The 22,465-nt window shown below is 46.9% G+C and overlaps 1 protein-coding gene across 11 annotated transcripts in view; it reads left to right on the top strand.

Annotated features, from left to right (window-relative positions):
* Positions 1 to 22,465, top strand: part of MBNL3 (muscleblind like splicing regulator 3) — a 93,494-nt gene that overhangs the window by 32,865 nt on the left and 38,164 nt on the right. For 8 of the 11 annotated variants that reach the window (XR_010029756.1, XR_010029757.1, XM_063170696.1 and 5 more), the window contains exon 2: positions 623 to 1,627. The exons of 2 other annotated variants lie outside the window; for them this stretch is intronic. Coding sequence is in view for 6 of the 9 variants with exons in the window: in XM_063170696.1 (XP_063026766.1) it covers positions 1,454 to 1,627 (174 nt within the window). In the remaining 3 variants the exon portion in view is untranslated. Of the gene's footprint in view, positions 1 to 622; positions 1,628 to 10,963; positions 11,091 to 22,465 lie in introns of those variants that run through there. One more of the 11 variants, XM_063170700.1, reaches the window with a different exon arrangement.

Genomic DNA, 22,465 nt, shown 5'->3' with positions numbered 1-22,465 from the left:
TTTGGTCTGGTGGAAAACTACAGCTGTGAGCAATGAGTTAATTTTTTCCGTGTGTGTGTGGCTTAGGTTTCCCCGTCGGGTTTGCTCTTAGTTTTGTAGCTCTGAATCCATGGAGGAGCGGCTGCGAGCCAGCCGTTTGTCTCCAGAGCCATCGCAGGAGCAGCCCCGCGCTGGGCATGGCTTGATGGAACACCTTGGAAGGGCTGAGCAGGACCCCGCATGTAACACAGCCACCGGCTGCTCTTCCTGCCTCAACGTTTCCTACAAAAAAGGGGTGGGCTAGTTAATGTTAATTTAAAAATAATATTGTAGAGCAGAGTATTCCCCGGTATTCCGGGAGGGCTCGTGGGGCGCAGCCCCCGCCGCTGTGGAGTCGGGGCTGGCCCTGAGGGTCCCGAGGCTGCGGCGCTCACCGTGGTGCTATGAAACGGGCTCTGCTATTGGTCGGCTGCCCGCGAGTGCTGCTGTAACGGCGAGCGCCATTGGCCGGCGCCGCCTCCCATGCGCCGCGCGGCGCGGGCAGTGCCCCCGTGCCCGCAATGGCCGCCGGCGCCGCCCCGCGCCCTCCCGCCCGAGCGGGGCCGCAGGCTCCTGGCTGATTCTATTTCTCTTTTTCCTGCAGGTTGCTGAAAAGTGCCTTTCCTGAAGCCACCGCTGCTTGGATTTCTGTCTAGGGCTGCCTCTCTCTGCCCCTCGCCCCCCTCTCTGTTTAATTCGGCGTTGCTTGCAGTCCGTGCCCTGACGGCGGCTCCTCCAGCCTTGCCCTTTTTTTTTTTTTTTTTTGCTCCCCATTTACACGCAGTTTGCTCAGCCATTTTATTTTTTTTCCTTCCCCCGACTATGTAGCAAATATTTAAAAGAAAAGAAAGAGGAAAAAAAAATCAGACATCCTTTTGCCTGTTTTGATGCTCGTGAACCATAATTTTTAGAAGCAAGAAATAGAAGGAAAAAAAAAATACAAACTCGAAGTTTTCTCCCCAAGGACCGAGACCATTCCACAAACTGAAGTGCTGCCAGCAGCATATGCTTTTTGCAAGAATAATTGAAACCATTAACTGGAGAGCACAGAATTCTTTTGAAAGTCTGCCAGTTATTTGCAAGTAACTTTGGCAGTGGCACAAAATATAACACTTGTATTTTAACTTCTACAATTGCACTTTTAGGAGCTGGCCTCTAATTTGATTTTCAGTTGTTCTGATAAGATTTCTATTTTATGATTGGCTTTATGTTTAATTCTTGTTTAAAGAAACACGATTTGACTTAAATGAAAACCTAAGTGCTGATGAATAGGAGTTTTACCAAAGCAACAAGTTAGTTATTTCTTCACGTTTAACTTGAATTCACTTTTTTACCCTTTTTTTAAAAAAAAAAAGAAGAAAAAAGAAGATCAGCAGTAAACATTTACCCTGAGGAAGGGTGCGATTGCTTGCATTTTAATTTTTGTTTTTTTAATATGGCTGTAAACGTGTCCCTGGTTCGTGATACAAAATGGCTGACGTTAGAAGTGTGTCGAGAGTTTCAGAGAGGGACTTGTTCTCGGTCTGATGCAGAGTGCAAGTTCGCCCATCCGTCACGGAGTTGCCATGTGGAAAATGGTCGAGTTATTGCCTGCTTTGACTCCCTAAAGGTGAGGACTGGAACGCGTGCATTGCCTAAGCTGCCTTGTTTTTCTTTCCCTTCCCAGCGGCTCAGGCAGGGGTGTGGGATGTGCAGAAAAGCTGTTTGCTGCTCTGTGTCTGCAGGGAGGATGCTGCTCCTGAAATCTAGGCTGAGTCTGACTCGGGGTGCCATTGCCTGGAGTGCCAGGCATTGCAGGGAGAGAGGATTTTATCCAGGTCTTTTTGAGTGATAGCTCAGGTCTGATATAGCTGTCCCTGAAACAGAACACAGGTTGTGGGCAGCAAATGAAATAAGATGAGTAGAGAGAACTGAAATCCAGTTTTAAATGTCCGGATCACGTCAGCTGTGCATTTTGTGCAGGGATCTGAAATGTGTTTTTAATGAGCAAAAATGAAAGCAGCGTTTTAAGATAATGAATCAGCTTTACATGTATTTCCTGGAGACAGAGTTGCAAATGCACTTTAAGGTTATCCTGTAGATGGGGACCAGCCAAAATATTTGGACAACAACATTTCCAGAAATAGTCATTGGGGAAGTGCTTTCTGCTTTGGACACACGAACTCAGTGGCTCTGCCAGGCCTGTTGGAGCTATGGCTGAGCCTTGAGGTTGGTGCTTAATCCTTGCAGAGTCAAATTTGGAGGCAGTAAATAGCTCTTGGTGGCTTGTCCCTGCTGGAGTTCCAGGGATGACTTTCAGAAATACCAAAGAGCTGGACTGTGATCAGGGAGGAGTGGAGGAGCTCACAGGAGGGGGATGTGGGCATCTCTTTCTGGCCTCACTTCACCGTGGTTCTTGGGAAGGGAAGATCCACTTTTTTTCTTTTTTCCAAATGTATGACTCCTCAAAAGTATTTTTTACTCTGAGACCATATGGATAACTGATAGCAGATGAGAATTCTTGACATTGTGTTTAATGTTTTGACCAAAGTAATCAACCTGTTAAAATTTCTAGAAAGAGTCTGGAAAATTTTATAATCTTATAAGTTTTCTCTTGAACTTCAACTATTGCTTGAAAAGATTTGTGTTTATTTTTATGAGCATAATGAGTAACAGAACTGGTAGAGTTATATATGCAGAGGTTCAGACCAGGACTGGATCTGGACTAACACTGGTTTACCCATTTTGTTCCTGTTAGTGGCTTCTTCATGTTTTCATTTCTGTTCTCTTTTTCCAAGAAGCTCAGGTTTTCTGTTTGCATTCAGTTTTCTCTTTTTAATCTGATTATGTGAAATGACTCTTTACTTATACAGTGACTTTCAAATGTTCATTTACATTGCTGGTTTGCTGACAGTGAGAGACAAATATTTTTTTATTGAAAGGGGGAACAAATCTTGTTCTTTATGCCATTGAAACTTTTGAATTGTAGCCAGTGGCAGTGCAGATACTTTTAATGAAGAGATTAATATGTTCGTATTTTATAGTGCATATTTGTGAATGGAAAGGAGGGCTGTGGAGGGTAGTTTTGTGCCCCTTGCTGGTGTTTGCAGCATCCTGGGGAGGTGTCCCTGTGCAGCCACTCAGCTTGGCTGGGCTCTGAGCTGTGCTGTCACCCCATGTGTGACATGTCCCCATGGGTGCTGGTGGCAGTGCAGTTCCTCAGCACACCCAGCTGTGCCAGCCCCTCTCTGCACAGCAGGACCGAGCCCATGGGCATCTGGGTTCAAATCCCACCCACTGGAATGAGCAAACACTTCTCCCACTTCAGCAGTGGGGATGGGATGGGGAACCCCATGTTGAGAAAACAACAAGGACAAAAAACCCAGGGGAAGGAGTAGGGTGTGATCTCCTACAGCTCAGAGTGTTTCCTGTGTAACTGGCTGGTAAATGACGTTCTGGTTGCTGTTTCCTCATGACACAGTAGCAATGCCCAGTATGTGCTGGTTAAGTGGCCTGAATTTTCCAGAGAACAGGTTTTTTGGACTTAGGAAAGCCTCGTGGAGGGCTGACAGCTCTGTCTTTGGAAAGTACTTGAGGAGAGGTCTGACTGTGCAGAGCACTTTGGCCAGAGGTGATGGGGCAGGCAATGCAGTGGGTCTTGGAGCACTTCCTTCAGCCCCATGGACCCAGCAGCTCCCAGGACAGAGCCCTGTTTCCCTGTGCCACGGAGGGCTGTGGTCAGAGTTTCCCTGTGCCACGGAGGGCTGTGGTCAGCGTTTCCCTGTGCCACGGAGGGCTGTGATCAGCGTTTCCCTGTGCCACGGAGGGCTGTGGTCAGAGTTTCCCTGTGCCACGGAGGGCTGTGATCAGTTTCCCTGTGCCACGGAGGGCTGTGATCAGTTTCCCTGTGCCACGGAGGGCTGTGGTCAGAGTTTCCCTGTGCCACGGAGGGCTGTGGTCAGAGTTTCCCTGTGCCATGGAGGGCTGTGATCAGTTTCCCTGTGCCACGGAGGGCTGTGGTCAGAGTTTCCCTGTGCCACGGAGGGCTGTGGTCAGAGTTTCTCTGTGCCACGGAGGGCTGTGGTCAGAGTTTCCCTGTGCCATGGAGGGCTGTGATCAGTTTCCCTGTGCCACGGAGGGCTGTGATCAGTTTCCCTGTGCCACGGAGGGCTGTGGTCAGAGTTTCCCTGTGCCATGGAGGGCTGTGGTCAGAGTTTCCCTGTGCCATGGAGGGCTGTGGTCCCCATGCTGCAGCCTGAGTGTGGGCATGTCTAAGGCCATGCATTCCCAGTGGAAATAACCCCCCTGGGGACCACCCCCTCGAACAATGGTCATTCTGTTCCTGGGCCAGAGCTGGGCTTGCAAAGCACTGTTTGCAGCGGTCTTGAGGAGCTCATGGCTATGAGTGTGGCCGCCCTTACAGGTCTCCAGAGAGGTGATACATTCTCAGACCCTGTAAAAAAGGCCTTTTGTGCCCATCCTGAGGATGTTTTTGTGCCCAACAGCTGTGGAACACCGACCCTCTCTCGCGTGGAGGGCTCAATGGCTGCTTAGTGCTCTCTTGTCTTTTCACACCCTGCATTAGCAGAACATCTGCGTTGCTTTATGGCAGGCAGGATATAGGATGCTTGTGGCTAATAAGTTTTCCCGTTGTCTTGCAGCCGCCCAGGGCTTTGTTCAGACGTTGCTTATCTGCATCCATTGTGTGCTGCTGTTGCTTGTTTTTTTTCTCTCACAGACCTCTTAAGCTTGAACAATGCCTTCATACAGGAACTTCTGATAACCCAGCAAACAATGGTTTCACCTCACTGGTCAGGTCATGTGCAGCATCCAGAGCTTACTGAATTGCCCTTTTCCCTCTTTTTTCTTAATCTCCTATAGCAGTTCCATGCCTGATGCAGTGGAAAAAGCAGTGATGCTTCCAGAAGCAGTCAGAGTGCCTCAGTGCAGGTTGTTTCACGGGTAACTAACTGTGTGCTACCTGTAATCTTGTGAAGAACACGCAGGACTCATTGAATGAATGGGGGCCCTCACTGATGCTCAGGTGGGGGTCCCCAGAACATGCTCTGCAGGAACGTTGTGTGTTGTGCAATGCTTTGGTTGTGAAATACCTGATCTTGATTAGGTTGAGAGTGCTAGGCTGGATCTTGCTGTCCTGAGCTGTGTTTCTTCGAAGGGGGAGTTTGCACATTTGTAGGCAGCAGAAGGAACCTTTCTCAAGCAGATTGATACAAAACTTAAAAATAGTTCCTTGCAAGAAGCTGCTATTTGAATCAGATGCCAAGAGAGCTCTCACTCTACTCATGCACCCCTCCTTGTTATTTTGGAAGCAGTGTTCTCTGAATTAATTTGTGTGAATGGCAGGAGAGTCTGCACTGCTTGATTGCAGGGCAATCCAGAGGCCCAAGAGCTGGCTCTGCTGGGCCACCCTGCTTCCAGAAGGGACCACGGGGGCTGCTGGTCAGTGCCCAGTGCTCTCTGGTACCTCCTAGGCAGGTCCTGTGGCACCTCAGAGATGTTGTGAGCAAAGGAGAGGAATGTCATGTCATCCCTGTGAACTGGGGTGGCCTCTGGATTCCTTCATTGCCTCTCTCCAGGCTCAGTGTGCACTGGCCATGCAGAGGCAGTGCTTTCTGTGAGGACTGGGACCTGCTTTGCTGGCTCATGGCAATTCCTACAAAGGTTTGTTTTGGCACTTTGGTGGGCTGCTCATCAAGTCATTAACTTTGCTATTCAGGCTGGATTAGGAGGGCTGGATATGAGCTTGTCTGACTCTTAGTTCCTGGCCAGCAAGTCATTGGTTGTGTTTTCAGTTTCTGGTGTTATCAGGAAGGAAAAAAAAGCATCATCTTTGGTCACTAATGGAGCAGAGAGCTGAGAGATGGGGCATTAGGAGATGGTGACATGTTATATAAAAATGTGTAGGTAATGCACATCAGGTGTTCACAGAGGCTTTGATTTATACTGCTCACAGTTTGGGTATTGCACTGAGGACTTGAGGTTTAAAAATTTACAAATGCAGCTTTGTGAGGTGTGGGCTGGCGCTTTTTGCTGTTTAGGGGTTTTTGAATTTTCTTTTTGAATGTTAATGTGAATTGAAGCTTCAGGGAACATTTTGAGATGGAAAATAGTGGGGTGAAAAATTTGAGTAATATGAATTTTGACTTTGGGAGGTGTAATGTGAAAAACACTGTTAAACTATTGCATGTTTCAAAGCAGTACTCTATAAAAAAAAAGTGAAAAGTTTTCTCTGAACAGGCACAAAAAGAAGTTAAAATTAATTTTGTCTAAATTGTCTATTTTCTAAAAGAAGTGTTATTCTCTCATAATAGTATTCAAAATCCCAAGGCAATCTGAAAAGTTCACACTGCTTGGGCAATGGATGTACTACATGATCTTGAAACTGATGTACCTGGGGCTGTTCCTCACAGTTTTCATGCTAATTTGTACCTGGTTTTTGCTGACTTGACTAGAATTATTTCTGACTTACTGGTTGGCAATCAAATCTATTTTTTTTTAATTTAAATAAACTCCAAATTAAGAAACAACTAAAAACACCCACTAAACTTAGCATATGGTTACACTTCTAGAGAGGAAGAAGAAAGCAAACAAAGCCATAGTGATAATTTTAGAGACATTCCGACTCCATGTCTCAGCTCAGTGTAATGGAGATGTAAATATTCCACAAGAACAGTGTTGAGCCAAGTCACCTGTGTGACAAACATCCACTTTTCCTTGGTCATTAAGCCACTTACCTGTGTGGCAACAGCAGATTTGCAGCAGCAGTCTGGATGCTGATGTGTCTTATGGCATGCCATCAGTAGTTTTTAAAACTACTGTTTAAATCAAACAACTTAAAGTGGGGGAAAATGTATTTAGACTCAATTTTATGTATAAAAACTGTTAACACTGTATTTCTCTGTATTTTTCTGTTAATTTCTATATTTTTCTTTGTATTTCTCTCTGAAGTAAATTGGTATTTCAAGGAAAATAGGAGAGCTTGTGGGAGAAAATAATTTAGGCCTGATCCCTTCTCATTTATAGGTTACAACAAGCTCCACGTTTTCACAGTTGAATTTAACTGGCACACTTGCTGTCTGTACTCTCTCCAGTGTCTTCAGAGGTTTTTGTTACATCTCTGGCATGGAGAGCACTGATGGAGAAGCTCACCTGGCTCTACCTGTTCTGAGCATCTCCCAGGCCTGCCCCACTGTCTGCACTGCTGATTCTCTCTGTGGGGTTAAGGCTGGTTGCCTGAAGATGATGTGTGACCTCCCTAGGTGTGTTCAGCTTTCCAGAAAAAGGATACACCTTCTTCCTTTCATCTGCCTAGCTGATCTTTCTGTGGGACAGATGTCTGTGCACAGCATGTATGATTTGTTTAGTGTTATCCATTGCCTCCTCTGGTGGGTTTTGCAGTCATGGTTTAGAAGGTTGCTGCTCTGAGCTGTCCCCTTGCTTCTCTGTTGCAGCAGTGGTTGCTGCCACTGTGGCAGGGTTAGGAGGAGGACAGAGAGCCTTGGGCACTGAATACAAAATCCAGCAGCTGGAATTCCCATGGTCCTGCTCTCTGCAGAGCTGCTGGGTGATGAACTCCTGTAACTGGAGCAGGCTGGTGTTAGCTGTGACTGTGCTGCAAGGACAGCAATAGACAGGGAGGTCTTATTCATTGCCAGCCATTTGCAAAGGTGTAAGGCAGAGTCCTTGACAGGAATTCTTGTCTGTGCTCTAAAGCAAGGAGGTGATCTTTGAGGTGTGTTAAGGAGAGTGAAGGTGTTGGCCATGTCCTTGTGCCTGCCAGGTCTTTCTGTGTCTGAGCAGCCTCAGCAGGGAACACTACCTTGGCCTTTACATTTACAAGGACATGTGCTTTGGTGTTATCTATGGTAACATGGCAAGAAAGGTGAGATACCTGTAGGTTTCCTGGTGCACAGTCTAGTTCTGGTGCTACCCTGGGGGGATGCTCTCTTTCAGCTCATTGCTCATATTCCTGCAGAGGCTGGATATTTGTGATTGTATATTTGCTGTGCAGTAGGTGGACAGCACCATCTGTGCCCCAGACCTCCTGACCCCACATTTCTCCTGAGGGCTTGCCCACACAGGAGCAGATGCCTTTGCTGTTGGCTGTGTGTGAGTGCCAGTCTCGTGTGGTGTTTCTGGGACAGGTTCAAGAGGCTGGCAGAGGTGTAGGCACAGGCTGGTAAGTTGGGAAGCTCTCCCAGTGCAAGAGGCAAGGACAGGAACACCATCCTTGTCCATCTTCTTGCAGCTGATTAATTGATTACAGCTTTTCCTTGTGCCTCAGACTGATGTGCTTTTCCCCTTGTACGTGTTGGAAAGCAGAGCTGTGCCCACAAACTGGTCCTCAGACCACAATTTGGAGGCCAGCCTCTTCAGGGAGATGGGCCAAGCAAATTCAGCAGTGGGGTTTTGCTGCCAGCCTCGCCTCTCCTCTCCTCACCAGCCAGCCCTGGCAGTGCAGGGCCCCTGCTCCTGCCTGCAGCTCATGTTGCCTTGCTCTTCTCCCTGTGGTGTGAGCAAACCACCATCCTCAAAGGGTAAAGCCAGCAGCATTTACATTATTAATATTAGCCAAGAGTAACCTTGGCTTTCTGGTTGGGAAGATGATGGTAAAGTGCTGACTGCTGCTCACACTTGCCTAAAAAAGCAGGAGAGGAATTCTTTTGGGATGTTGACTCTAAACCATTCTGAGCTTCTGTGTGTGCTTAAGCAGATACATTTTGAAACCTTTTATGGGCATATTGCAATGTTCCACTGGCCCTGGCATGCCACCTCCTGCTCCTGAGGCTTGCTTTCCTGTTTGAAGGGCAAAGCCCTCCAGACCAAGATTCTGGTTCTGCAAAGTACTTAAGCCTGATTTTAAGTGCTGTAGAGTTCCTGTGGGCAGCAAAGAGCTCCTTGTGCTGGAGTGAGCTGTGGCATCAAGTTTTGAGCATGGGAAGTGGTCACCTCAGCCAGTCCATAAAGGGGGAGAGCTGTTTGCTCTGCCACCTTTGGCTTTTGGGAGTTTCTCTGCATGCACACCTTGAGTTTGCAGTCTTGGCAAGCCTGCTGGGATCTGCAAGCACAAGCTCCATTTCTGTGACCCAGCACAACTGCAGGGGGATGCTCTGTGAGCCCCAGGGGCTTCCTCTGCTCAGGGAGGAGGGAGATGAGGTGCTGGGCCCAGATAGCAAATGGCTGGCTCTGCCTGCTGTGAGTCAGAAGTTGGCCAAGGGAGCACAAAAAGGGTGTGTGTGTGTGTACAGTGAGCTCTGGCACCTCAAATGGTGCCATGTTGCAAAATGTGGCACTGCCAAATTCTTCTAGGGAAGAAGTTCAAACATTACGTCTTCCAGCCCTGATGTGTAGCAGTAGCTAACACTGGGATTGAAATAGGAGCACCAAACCTACAGGTCTCTGTGCCTGGACAGTCTGGGGCAAAGAGGATGCTTGGCTGTGAAACCACCTAGGGACTTCTGCTGCTCCTGATTGCATTAGGCCAGCAAAGTGAGCTGGGGGAAGGTGGTGAAAGATGCCTTCAAGGGGAGTGACTGAAGGAGCATTGGAGTTGGCGGATTTCCTCGGTGGCATAGCATCAGTTTGATGTAATCCCTTAGCTGACAATAGCTTTCTGCCACTTGGTTCACCCTTCTGAAGGAGGGTGCAGTAACATGCTTTTATGTAATTGAGCTGTTTAGAAGCTTTAAAACAAATATAAACAAGATGTGCCAGGCTTTTTGGAGAGCCCATCGCCTGACATCTCCCACAGAGCATTTCAATAAGTGGTTAGATTTCCAAGTGAGGAGCTGAGCTCTTTGAAATTCTGCCCCTACAAATACTGTTTTGCTGGTATTAAAATAAATGCTTTGAAGACCTTGGGTGATTGTTGCCCCATACAGGCACAGTTTTACTTTTGGCTTATTAATACTGTTTTATTGCTGTTCATAAAACAGCAGGGACCCAGGCACTGACCCCCTTCCTCACCCCTTCCAGTCCTTGTGCCATGTCTGATGACAGTCTTTTGATTAGAGGAAGGACCAAGGATTTGGAAAACCACCTTTCAGAGCCTTGTGATGATGCAAACTGCTTCAAAGTGTTGTAATGTCGGTCTCTGTGCCTAATTGCACTTTTTGACCTCACAGGAGCAGTACAAAAAATGTCTTTGAAGGCTGAATGTAGCTGAGCTGCTGTAATAGCAAGACTCTGGGTGTTTTAGACAGGTGTCCTAACTGAGTAAGCATTTCAAACCCTGGCTCCTTCCAAAGGAATGGCTATCAAACATGCTTAGTTCTGTAATCTTGCCTGCCTGTTAGGAAAGCCCCCTGTTCTGTAATGGCAGTGAAAATATTCAGCTTAACCATAGCTAATGTGTTAGGATAGTAAAATCTTTCTGCTGTCCACACAGCAGAAAGTACATGGCACAAAAGTAATGCTGATCTCTTGGGAGCCCTGGCTTTTGCATCTGGCTCTCTGAACGTCTGGTTAGTGTTTGGCCTGGGTTTAGGATTGTAGTGACATGGTTACTTGATATCTCCACTGTCAGAGGAGCTGGATGCTGGAGTCAGGGATTATTAAGCACTAACTCTGTGTTTTTACCTCCTCTGTCTGAAGCCAGCTCGTGGGAATGGCTCGGGGCTGTTCTCTGCCTGCTTCAGCTCCAAGCTGCAAAGCTGAGACCTGGGAGGTGCCTTTCTGCAACGTTTAGCTTAAAGCTGTGAGGAAGAAACATATTCCTGAGAGAGCACAATTGGCTTGCTGGGACATGAGCATACTCAAATCAAGCAATTCCCCAAGTTTGTAGTGAAATGTTACGGCAGATGGCCTGCTTACAATGCGGGATATTATTAGAACCATGATCAGTGCTAATAAGGTCATTGGCGGTGGGGGAGGAGGTCAGTGTCTGACCTTGTTTGGAAGGTGGCAGCCTGTGCTCTGGGAAGTTTTCCTCTTGCAGCAGTGGAATGTGAATGTTTAAAACAAGCTACTTTGTTTATTAGTATGGCTGCGCAGTGGAGAGAGAGAGAGAGAGACCCACCACCCAGTCCAGCATAACTGCTGCAGGGGTGCTGCTGGCCCCCACCCATTCTGAGGTAGGTGCACAGAGCACCATTAAAAAGTGAGGCAAATTCTGCTGAATTCTGGGAATGGGAACCAGGAGCAGTTTAGCTAGTGCTCCAGAATGGGTGTGGTACCACAATGCATGCCCAGGTGACTGCTGAGTGGTCTGTGTGTTTTATCTTGCCTCTAACTCTGCATTAACACAGCACTAACTTTCAGCTATTCTCCTACACTGGTGTCAGAAAAAGACCCAAAAAAACCACTATAGATAAGTGTGTTGGAATCCAGTTGAGTTGCATGCGTGATGTCCACATCTCTGCCCAGCAGTACCCACACCAGGTTCTGATGGGGATTTATTCCAATAGCCTGAAACATGGTGGTGCTTTAACTCTGTCTCATCATTTCTTCTTTGCCTTAGGAACTCTGGGTGCATAGTGAGAGGAGACCCCTCTCAAACAGAGGGGCATTTGGGAAAATCTGGAGTATCTGGGGTTCAGAGGTGGCCAGGGCAGCACCAACACAGTGGAACTGCAGCCCGTGTGAGACCGTGGCTGTCATGATGCTGCCTCCCTAAGTCCCTGTTATCCACAGGGGCAGGGCTGGTGCTGGGAACAGTCACACGGAGATTAGGTCCTTAAAGAGCCCTGCTTCAGCTGAGCACGGTTTGAATACAAAACCTCAGTGTGTAATCCCAATGGTATTGGCTGATCCCACTGGTCTTTGTTTCTTCCTCTTGCCGTCCATTCCTAAAGGATCAGAGCATGGGTAAGGCTTGCAGCCATTATGTGCTCTTGATCCCAAATGGGTGGTTTGTGCAGTGTTGTGCTGTGTGCAGTGCTTGGGCTCTGCTCCCAGAGTCCCTTCCACGTGATGCTGCAGATAGCAAACCCAGGATGGGTTGCCAGGAGAAAGCTAGAGCCTCATGGGGTTGGACATTTCAGCCCAGGCTGTAGCACTTTAGTGCTCAGGGTTGGCGGGTTGAAAGCCAGACTTAGAAACGAGCCTTTAAGGAGGGCTTGGAAGATCATCCAGGCATGGCAGAGATAACGGTGTTTTAGGTCAGCTGTATAAAGGAAAGCTCTTTCCTCCCTGTGAGGGAATTTTGTTTCATAAACCAGTGGACTTTCAAGACAGTTGTTTTTGGAGGGAATGTTGCTCCTTCCCAAACATTGTAGAGATGCTCCTGCTTATGCAGAAACCTTCCCAAATCTTGCTCCGATGGTCCAAGACTTGCAGCCTTATTCTAATGCCCTGCTTCTTCTTTCTGCTCTGTTTCCTCCTCCCTTCTGAGTCTATTTGTCCCGACGCCCTATGCAGCTCCCCTGTCCTCTTTGTCCCTGTTGTAGTGTCTGCAGGGATTGTACAAGGCAGCCTCAGAAGTCTCTTGCTCTCCTCTCCTGTTGCTTTAGCAGTCATTTTTATTTCGCAGTGCATCTGGTGCCCTTGCAGATGAAGATGTAATCATGGTTTCCTCCCTGCAGACTTTGACTTCCTGCTGTGTCAATCCTGTTGCCTGTAAAACCTCAGCGATGTGCTGCAGGGTGGGAGCTGGAGCAAGGCAGGCAGGCTGAGTGACTCTGGTGCTGGAAGCTGGAAAGCCATCAGGGCTGATAAAAGCAAGGCAGGGATGTGTGAAACCTCTGAGCTTCGAGGGACGACTTCAAGGGAAGGAGGTGGGGGTGACTCTGGGGAGGAGCAGTGCAGCTCCCAAGCTGCTTTCCCATAGGACTGGGGAGCTTGGGGATGTGGCAGGGACCTGGCCACCCATCACTGCCAGCTCTGTCAGCATCTCCTGGCTGGCATGTCACGGCAGGGCGTGCGTTTCCCCGCACAGCCCACGTCACTCCTATCACCAGAGCCCACTCAAACTGCTCTGCACCATCCTCGGGAGAGCTGGGAGAGGAGCGGGGGAAATCCCTTGGGGGCTGGGAGACAAATGGACAGGTCACTTTTACCTGGTAGTGCAGAGGTGGGATAAAGCAGGCTGCTGGGAGGAAGGAGCTTGGGAGGCATCAAAGGCATCAGGGCTGCAGCAGCCCAGGACAGAGCAGCTGGAATGCAGTCTGGGTGTTGCTGAGGCTTCCCCTGGCTGCCTGGGGTTTTTCCACCAAGTCTGGTGTATTTAGACTGAAAACTCTTCAGGCTGGGACTGTCTCATTTTGTGTTTGGGTAGTAATTGGAGCAGGACCCTGAGCTGTAGCATTGATGAGTATTTGTATTCCCACAGCCAGAAATCCCCTGCTGCGGCCTTGTGCGATAAAGCATAGATTGAATTAAGAGGATTTTCATTGTTGTTTTGTGTTTCTCTGCATGGGTTTTTGAAGAGTCCACAGTAATATAAAATCTTTAGAAGTCTTTAGTTGGAATAGAGCTCACATTAGGTAGGCCAAAAACACTACTCAAAACTGTTTTTTTAACCCTGTTTTGATTATGCTAATTCTTGGAGAATGATTTTAAGCATCCTTTCAGTCCTTAGCCCAATCAGGGGAGAAGTGTTAGCACTTTTCTTACTTTGTGGCCTGTATCAGAGGCACTTGAAGAGAAGTTTGTTCAGGGATTTCTGCCGGGGCCCTATCAGAAGTCCATCTATCTTTGTTTAAAGCAGTTTGAGCATTTTTTCAGCAGTGTTGAAGTGTTCCCTTACATAGGCACTGGTCCTGCTGCATTCCAGACTTGCTAATGACCCTGGAGCTTCTTTGCAGCTACTCCTCTCACGTGGCGGGGAGACTGCAGATGTCCTCAAGAAAGGTCACTCTTCCTTGCAGAAAAAATCCCTCCAATCCCTCCCAGCCCCATCTATATGGGCCCATCCCACCTAAAAACAAATGAACATTTGCATTGCAGCTGACTCATCCTGACTGTGCCCGGTGAGGGCAGTGAAAGGTCTTTTTCTTGCTGCCCTTTTAGGAAGGGATTGTGCTGCATCTGAAGATATCTCTTGTCAGTAGCAAAAGCAAAATACATGAGATCAGGTGTCTGCTGCCTAAGGAAGTAGTGTTGTTTAAGATTGCTTTCTAATAGAAAACAGCCTTCAAAAGGTAAGCCTTGCACACCTCCTCATCTATGGAAGGTTGAGCATCTCAGGCAGTCTGTACTGCACTTGGTGAGCAGGACAAGGATAAGCAGCTCAGGGCAGGAGTTTGGAAAGCAGAGCAGCAGTACAGGAAGGACAGAAAAACCCCATGGTAATTTGATCAGTTTGCTTTTGTGCCTCAAGTCTGAATAAGCAAGCACGTCCACGTGGATATGCTTTAGTTGCTTCTGCCTCCCCCAGCTTTTCTCTTGTGCTCTCAAACCTAAGTGAGTGAATCTGGTGGTCATTAAAAACATGAACTCCAAAGCACCAGGCAAATGGAAGGAAAGCCCTGATCAGTTCCATTCTTGTTGGTCAGCTGGGACAGATGGATGGACAGACACACATGTATGCCCACGCAGGACACATTCCTTTCTTAGCTGTTCTGGCTCTTACCCCAGTGCTGCAGAGGAGAATTTAGGTCAGACCAAAAGTTGCATCCCACAGGAGTAAATGGATACATCCACCTAACTAGGCATACAACCTTTTCAGTGTCCTGTCCTGCAGCTCTTGTTACACAGAAGGGAACAGATCCCAGTGGCTACATGGAATTAACCTCTCAGCAGCTGAAATCATGGTTTCTGCAAAATGCATTATCAGTTAATACCCATTCCTGGCATCACATGGAGAAAGCAGACCACTCTTGCTGGATTTTGGGGTCTTTGCACTGTATGTCAGTGTAGAGACCTACAGACAGAGACCTACAGACCCCAAATTTTGGCCATCCAGGTCAGCATGGAATGCAGGGTGAGCAGAAAGCCCCCTTGAGCAGTGTGGTTTGCAGCATCTGTGTTGGCTTACTGTTCTGGGAGGGCTTTGTTAGTTTGTAACATGGATCTGCTTTGGCTGACTGAGGTTGGGAGTGTGAATCTGCACAGACCTCACGAGACTGCAGAACAGACTGTGGGAGCCAGGATCTGAGAGCAGTGTTGTAATTAGAACAGGTAGAAGTTTTGCTCTGGCCAAGGTTGTTGTAATAAATGCATTGTATATTAGCAGGTTTTCAGATGTTGGCACAGAACTGGGCATCATCCTCATTAAAGCTGGCTGCTGGTGTGGCACTTGTGACTGGTGCATGGGAACTGCACCTAAATATGTCTCACTAATTGCAGTTTTATCCCAGAATTGTCATTGCCAAACTCTCCTTTTGCCCACAGAGATGTCAATGTATTATCTTTGGCATTGTGAGCCCATCATGTTTGCCTCTGTGGAAAAAGGTCTGTCCTGTTGCCACCACAGCTTGCTATGCTTCTCCATGGGCTCAGCTCCTAGCGAACATTTACAATGCCTTAACCTCCCTTTCACTAGAGATGGTAGCAAATACTGGTCACATATCTGCTTTCTAGTGCCAGGTGCTTTTTAAAGAGCACTTCTGAAGGTGTTTTTTAAAAGAAAAATCCCCTCTGTGACTTAAATGTGCATATGTTACTGGCTGTAATAAACAACTCACTAAATAGATCAGTCTGCAAAAGCTGCCTGAGGTGGAATACTTGCCTAGGGCAAGGCAGGCTATCTTTTTATTTTTGCTTGTTTTTTTCCTTTTTTCTCTTTCTTCCTTTCTCTTGAAGCCTTGCTGCCTCCTGGATGGAGGGTTGTGATTCAATGTCACTTGGCCTGAATGTCCTCTTTGGAAGCCAAGGTCCATGTGAGTGAGATGTGTGGTCCTTGCCTGCTGTGCCTAGCAGGCTGCAGGACCTCTCTTAAAGGTACTTTTTGTATCTGCACCTTTAATCCTTTGACCAACAGCAAGCTCATTATACTGTGGGCATGAAATCTGAGGCCTGGCATGGATCAGAAAGCTTTGGGGTCCTTGCTTGGAGCAGTGTGGAGTTGGTGGCACACAGTCAGCCCTTTTCTGTGGCTTGGTAGCTTCTCTGCAAAGCCAGAGCAGAGGGGAAAGGTGCTGCTGGGCACAAATATGCCTGGCACATGTAGCTGAAACAGGAGCATGAGGACAAAGCTTGGTTATTGGTGAACTGAACCATAGCCTGAGAAAGCAGCTGGTGACATCAGGGTGAGGAGCAGGGCAAGCTGGCTTTGCTCTGTGCCATGGGGCAAATGCTAGCCAAGAGCAGAAAGGTGTCCTGTGCCTTGGAGCATCAGACCCCTGGCTCTGGCAGGTATCAGAGCAAATCCTGTGGTGGCAGCTGAGGCCATCACCCTCCTGTGCTGCTGCATCTGCTCTTGCCCTGCAGTCACCTCCTTTGTTGGCTTAAGCTGTTGCACAGAGGGACTCTCATGTCATGTTCTGACATATCTTGGTTTTTCCACCTGAAGTGTGGAAAGCCAGAGTGGCAGAGCCCAGCCACATCCTTTCCTGCTCAGGGAATGGATGTATTCTGCCAAATTCTTAGAAAAACCCAACCAAACCTAGCCACCTCCATATCTTTTTATTTGCAATTTCATTTTGCTTTCTGAAACAGTGAGAATGAGGTTTTCTGAGAATGACTTTGCCCTCTGCAGGACAGGAGGGAGGGTTTGGGTCAGACATTTAGTTATCAATCTCTGCTCTTCCCTATTTGCCTTTTCCCTTGTGTAAACTTGAGCCATGAGGCTGCCAGAGGTGGTCACATGTCCAATATTTGTATTCATGAACACAGTACTTTAACATTTATTCTCCTGGGCTTTGATGTACTTTGCCTGGTTCTGTCTACGTGTGGTTTGCCTGCTGCAACTGTAATATTCAACAGACACTGTAGGTAGAGGAAGGTCAGAAGCATCAACTTTCCATATGACCTTGACAGATTCAGCTGGTGAAAGTTACAGAATTGGATTATGGGATTTACAATGAAAAGATGGTTTAAGGGACAAGAGAAACTGCACTTGCTGTTTTCAAATGCTGGCCTGGTGTAATAGCAATCAGGAGGGACACATCTGGGGATGGAAGGTAGAAGACATATGTGAAGTTTAATTTAGTTTGTTTTTCTTTGGGGTTTTGTGGTGTTTTTTTTTAATACAGTACTTGTGCAGTATTGTTCCAGAGAGCTGGCGTGGGCTTTTTTTTTGTAATTTATTATAGAAGAAAAATCAATGACTTGCCAGTGTTTCTATCTTCCAGGTAGAATTGATTTATTTTTTTTACTTAGAAATAGTCCCACATTGAAACCCACAGGAATATTAACTTTGGTGGATGTCACCTCCTCCACATCCTGCTCTGTACCTGCAGTGATCCCAGGGCTAAACATGCTCCTAAGCTTGCTCTCTTTACTGGACACTAAATGCCTTCTTTTGTAATTGTTATCTCTCATTTCCTTCAGCAGCTCTGTGACCAGGCAGGTCTGTAAAGTCTTACTTGTCTTGGAGAGAGCCTGTTCTTGATACTGTATTTAAAAAGCCTATTTTATTGTGCTTTTAACATTCCTGAACATGGGAGAGTAGTGGAATAATACTTGGAAGACATTAAAAATGCTCAGTTCAGAACTCTAAATGATGATAATTCTACTCTGTTTAAACCTAATTTCAAATATGTGGTGATAACAGACTGATATGTTTCACAAATGTAGCATAATCAAAATATATTGGTGGATACAAAAGAAAAGAGCTTGATCAAGTCTTTATTCCTGTCTTTTGTGACGTGAGATTGCTGTTATAATCTCTCAGATAAACATTTTTTTTCTGCTCTGTGGCTCTACAGCTCAAAAAACATACTTTGACAGTGCCATACTATTTTAATATATATTTCTTGGGCTTGGTAAACACTGTCCGTTGCTTGGAGCAAGCTAAATGTTCCACAAACCAAAAACATTAAAATCAATACACTTTTTTCATTGAGCATAACAGAGCGTGCCATTGGCCTCAAAGAAGAGAGCTTGGCAGGGGAACAGAGCTGGAAAGAGTTGTCAAGATGTAAAAATATAATGAAGGAGCTACAGGGCTTTTCCCCAACAAAATAACTGCTCTGAGTTTTTAAGAACCTTCAAGTATAACAAACAGCTTGGAATGAAAATCCTGCGTGAGAGCAGGAGGACAGCCATGACCTCTTTGTGCTGTCCTGGGGAAACTCAGTGGAACATTGCTGTATTCAGCAATGTGCAAAACTTCACTCACAGCAGCTCTCAGCTTCCCTAATTGCCAGGTGAATAAGGATTTGGGAATTTAGGCTAGTGCCTGTGGCTGCTTAGAATCTACTGGAATGCAGTAGTTGCATGTCCCCCCTGTTCCTAATTAAAATATATTTTTAAATGTCAGGGTGATAGTACTGAGCTCTGTGGTAACAAGGCATCGTTTCTTTCTGGAGCTGGGTTTGCTTGCCCAGGTCAGTGGTTTGAAGTGATTGGCAATGGCTGTGAGTGGCTGTCACCAGTTAAGGTGCTACCAGAAAGGGAGATGAGGACATAGAAATGCTGCTTTCTGCTTTGTTTTTGTCTCCTGCTCTGGTTTGAGCTGTGTAACAAAAACAAGCTTGACAAGCATTTTGAGGCTGCAGATTTTAAAGCGAGTCTCAGATAAGCATGTTTGAGTTCCTGCAGAGCACATCTGATCTTGCAGACCCCCCTGCCCAAGTGCTTTGCACTTTTATACAGACTGTTTGAAAGGACTGGCATGTGCAGTAGGGCTTGGCCACGCTGTGCATCTGTTTGTTCCCAGCATTTGCACCTGATCACTCTCTTACCCTGGTGTGGGGGACCACTGTGATGTGCTCAGGGTACATTTTTAATATCCTGGTGAAATTGTTCAGCTCCTGAACAGTTTGTGCCATTGATGGGAAGTGTGTCCCCTGCTCGGGCAAAGTGCTGCTGTCCCTTATGTGCCTTCAGGTGGTGACCTGTCCAACTCTGCAGTAAGTAGTTGACTGCAGCCCTGTCAGCTTGGCCACGTGCCACAGGGTTGATCATCGTGTGTTGGTGGCAAGGGGCAGCTTTCCAGTCCTGTGATGGGAGAGAGCCTTCAAGCACAGCACATCCCCCTGAGCCAGTGGCACACAACACAGCTCCTACAGCTTGGTTTGTGTCTGTGGTAGAGGTTGGCTGTCACAGACAAAGGCTGGATTGACAAAGAGATGGAAGTGTTACAGGTCTTTAGCAGTGTCTGTTCAGCAGTCTCCTCAGGTGCCTGTTGGCAGCTTTATTTCTGGACTTGAATACCTTTTGTAGAAATGATGCTGGATTTTTTTACCTTGTGTGTCCTTCTTTCCATCTTCCCTGCAAAGCAAAAATATCCCAGCAAAACAGTCACAGGGGGAGGCTGAAGAGCAGCATCAGTGTCTTAGAGCCAGGGATTGTTGTGTTTGCTTTTCATTCCTTGTGCATTTTTCTAACTCCCTGGACACAGAGCTAGAGCCTACCTAGACTGTGAAGTGATTGTGTTTCACTGAACTGTTCTTTTAAAGTTGCTGAGGGATGTAATGTTTTAGGTTTTTTAAGCTCAAGCATTGATTGGCTTCCCAAGGCTCTGCCCCATGGCTGTAGGGAGAGGAAAACTGGGTAGACTGGGACTGTGCAAAGTGCACCAGCCTCCCTTCAGTGGGGTGAACACAGAATGCCTGCTTGGTGTGCTCTGAGGGTTTTCAAGCAGCCTTGCACTTGCATGTGCCACTGAGCTTTGCTATGAGCTCTCAGTTCAGAAGGACCCAAATCTCTTCTTGTAGCTGCCAAATGTCACCTGCTTTCATTTGGAATCATGCAAAACATCAAGGTTCATTAATTTCAGTCAAGATCAAGTCTAGGCTTGCTCAGAAAGGCTTGACCTAACATCCATTGAAGCTACAAAATTCAGTTGCTGTTTTAGTGACAAGCTCTGGGACTGCCTTGAGAGCGCTGGGAACATTGGTAGCCCTGGGAGCTTGTGATAACTATTCTGGTTTTTCCACTGAAGCTGTGTGGAAAGGCAGGTCTGACTCTTGTCCTCTGTACCCTGACAAAAGACATATCCCTGTTCACCTCAGCAGCCCTGGGTCAGAGCTGACATGCTGCTGCTGCAGCTCAGAGCATCGTTCAGAACAGCACAAAATCTGCAAACCATTCTCCAGTGGCTGCAGGGGAGCTGAGCTGGGCCAAAATAACACCTGGGCGGTTTTTAGCATTTTTCTTCTATTTTTCTTTTTTCCCTGCGCAGGCTTGGAGACGTGGCTCTTTATACTCAGAGGTGGGAATTTCAAAGTTAGGCAAAACTCACCCTAGAGATATTGTAAAACTGTGGTTTGTGCTTTTTATGGGCTGTTGAATTCTATTTCCAGCAAATTCTGTATTCATGAACTGTACTCTTTCTTGGCTAGAACATGAATTTCACAGGGTCTGTATCATCCATAGCTGGAAACCACCAGATTAACCTTAACTCTAGCATTTTTATTCACACACATTGAAATTGAAACTTCTGTATGGTAGGAAGTCTTTGTTGCTTCCCTTGCCTTGGAGGCTGATTGCCATCTGGTAATGCTAACTAGAAGACACATTCTGCTTTTTCTTTCCAGCTATGATCTGTTCACAGCAGGATCCTCACCATAACAGCAGTCTCTGGGCTCTCTGTAAATGGGTGTTACACCTGCATTTGAAAAATGTCAGCAGCCAGCTGTGCTGTATTTTTTATTGCTGTTACAAGTAACTTTGGACCACCAGCTCCTTTGTACCCAGTACTGTCTAAGCAGGGCTGCTGGTGTAGGAGGGATGCAGAGCACAGACTATCCAGAATCCCAACATCTGTCCCAAAAGGAGCAGAAAAAGCAGTAGAACTGGAAAGCCTTTGTGATGGGTTATTTCAGAGAGGGAGAATGAAGTGCTGGTGTTAGGTTTAGGAGTCTTTGATGCAGCACAAATCCACTTCCAAACAAGACAGGGAACAAAGACAGGATAAATTTTTATGTGACTGTCCACAACAGCTTGGAAAACTGAGTTCAGTGGTAGTCTGGAAGGATGTGCTTGGCAGGACTGTTCAGTTTTGTTTTGTTCTGATGGCTTGAATGATGGACTAGAGAGAGTATGCTTGTTAAATTGGTAGAGTGCTTTGAGCTGGGAGGAACTGCAGACACTCTTTAGAGAACCAGGTGTGGAGTTGCAGATAGTCTTGACAGGTTGGAAAAGTAATCCATAAAAAGGTGAGTTCAATAAAAGCAGTATGAAATACAGAGTTGGTGTGAATCAGCTGCCTCATACAGGGAGCAGCATAGCTGGGTCTGGAGTAGTTCTGGGAAAGGCTTGTTGAGAGTGAATCAAAGAGTGTTACATTGTTAGTAGGAAAGAAAATGCCATGTAGGGATGTAAAAGCAGCAGTGTCACCTGCAGGACTTGTGAAAAAAATCTGTGTACCTGCATAGCACTGGTCAGGGGTTAGGTGGAGCACAGTGCAGGTGCCCACAGCAGCAGGGACTGGGGGAGTAGCCTCAGGAAAAGCTTGGAGACTGTGCAGGGAGAGTTGGAAGAGGATGGTTTGCATAGTCTGGAGCTGAGAGTAAGGAAGGGGGGGTAGATGTGACAACAGCCTTTAAGTGTGGGCCCTTCCTCAAGGAGGAAAGGAATAATTCCTATTCTGGCCTAAACCAGAAGTTTTAAGTTTCTGTTGCAAGTGGAGCAAAACTGCAGTTGGAAATCAGCTGTGAGGAGACTGATGTGTTGGAGTCCTGTGTCTGGGAAATACACAGGTAATGGGAACAAAGCAAATAGGTGTTCTGTGTGGGCAATTGAGAGATGTATCACTTCACTATATCCTTTGAGACCTGGATTTTAGGATGTTTGTAGGGAGGTCTGACAGCCTTCCATGAGAACATATTCAAGGAGTGCTTTCTACATAATTTCACTTTTAAACTGCTCTGTGAAAGTGAGCTGCTCCAGTACTGCTAGGAGGAAAGCATTGCTCTTCAGCAGAAGTTACCTGCTGTATTGGGCCAGGGTCAGTGTTCAAGGGAGGTTGTGAGGTTGCAGTTCTCACTGACTCAGTTGGCAGCATAATTTCTGAAATTCCATTAGCCTGTAGAAAGGACTTGCAGATAAAGGTGTGTTCAGGGCTGGCTTTGAACTGCAGTGAGTGACAGCTGGGCTGCATGAACACCCATCTGAGACATAACACTCACTAATGATCAGACTGACTTGTCAGCTCCAGCCTCCTTTGTTTTCCAGTTGAAAACATGTTATTTCCATGCTATTTGATGTTTGCCAGTGGAAGGTGTTTGATCCAGCAGTGAGATGGACAGCTGTGGAAAGAGGAGCGTGGTACAGCATTGGCAGGATGAGCCACTCAATGCAGCCAGCATTCCACTTGCTCAGCCCTGGAGCAGATTGCTTAGGGACAAACTGCAGTGAGCAGTTGAGTAGAGGTGGTGCACTGGTGGATTGCTGTCCTGGAAAGGTAACTTCAAAACTGCAAGTCCTTATAGGATGGGTGGAGGACTTAGAGCTTGGGCAC

This window comes from Melospiza melodia, chromosome 16 (genome assembly GCF_035770615.1).
Source record: "Melospiza melodia melodia isolate bMelMel2 chromosome 16, bMelMel2.pri, whole genome shotgun sequence".
Classification (NCBI taxonomy): domain Eukaryota; kingdom Metazoa; phylum Chordata; class Aves; order Passeriformes; family Passerellidae; genus Melospiza; species Melospiza melodia.
The sequence above is the reverse complement of the archived record's forward strand: the minus strand, read 5'-3'. Positions and strand labels throughout refer to the sequence as shown.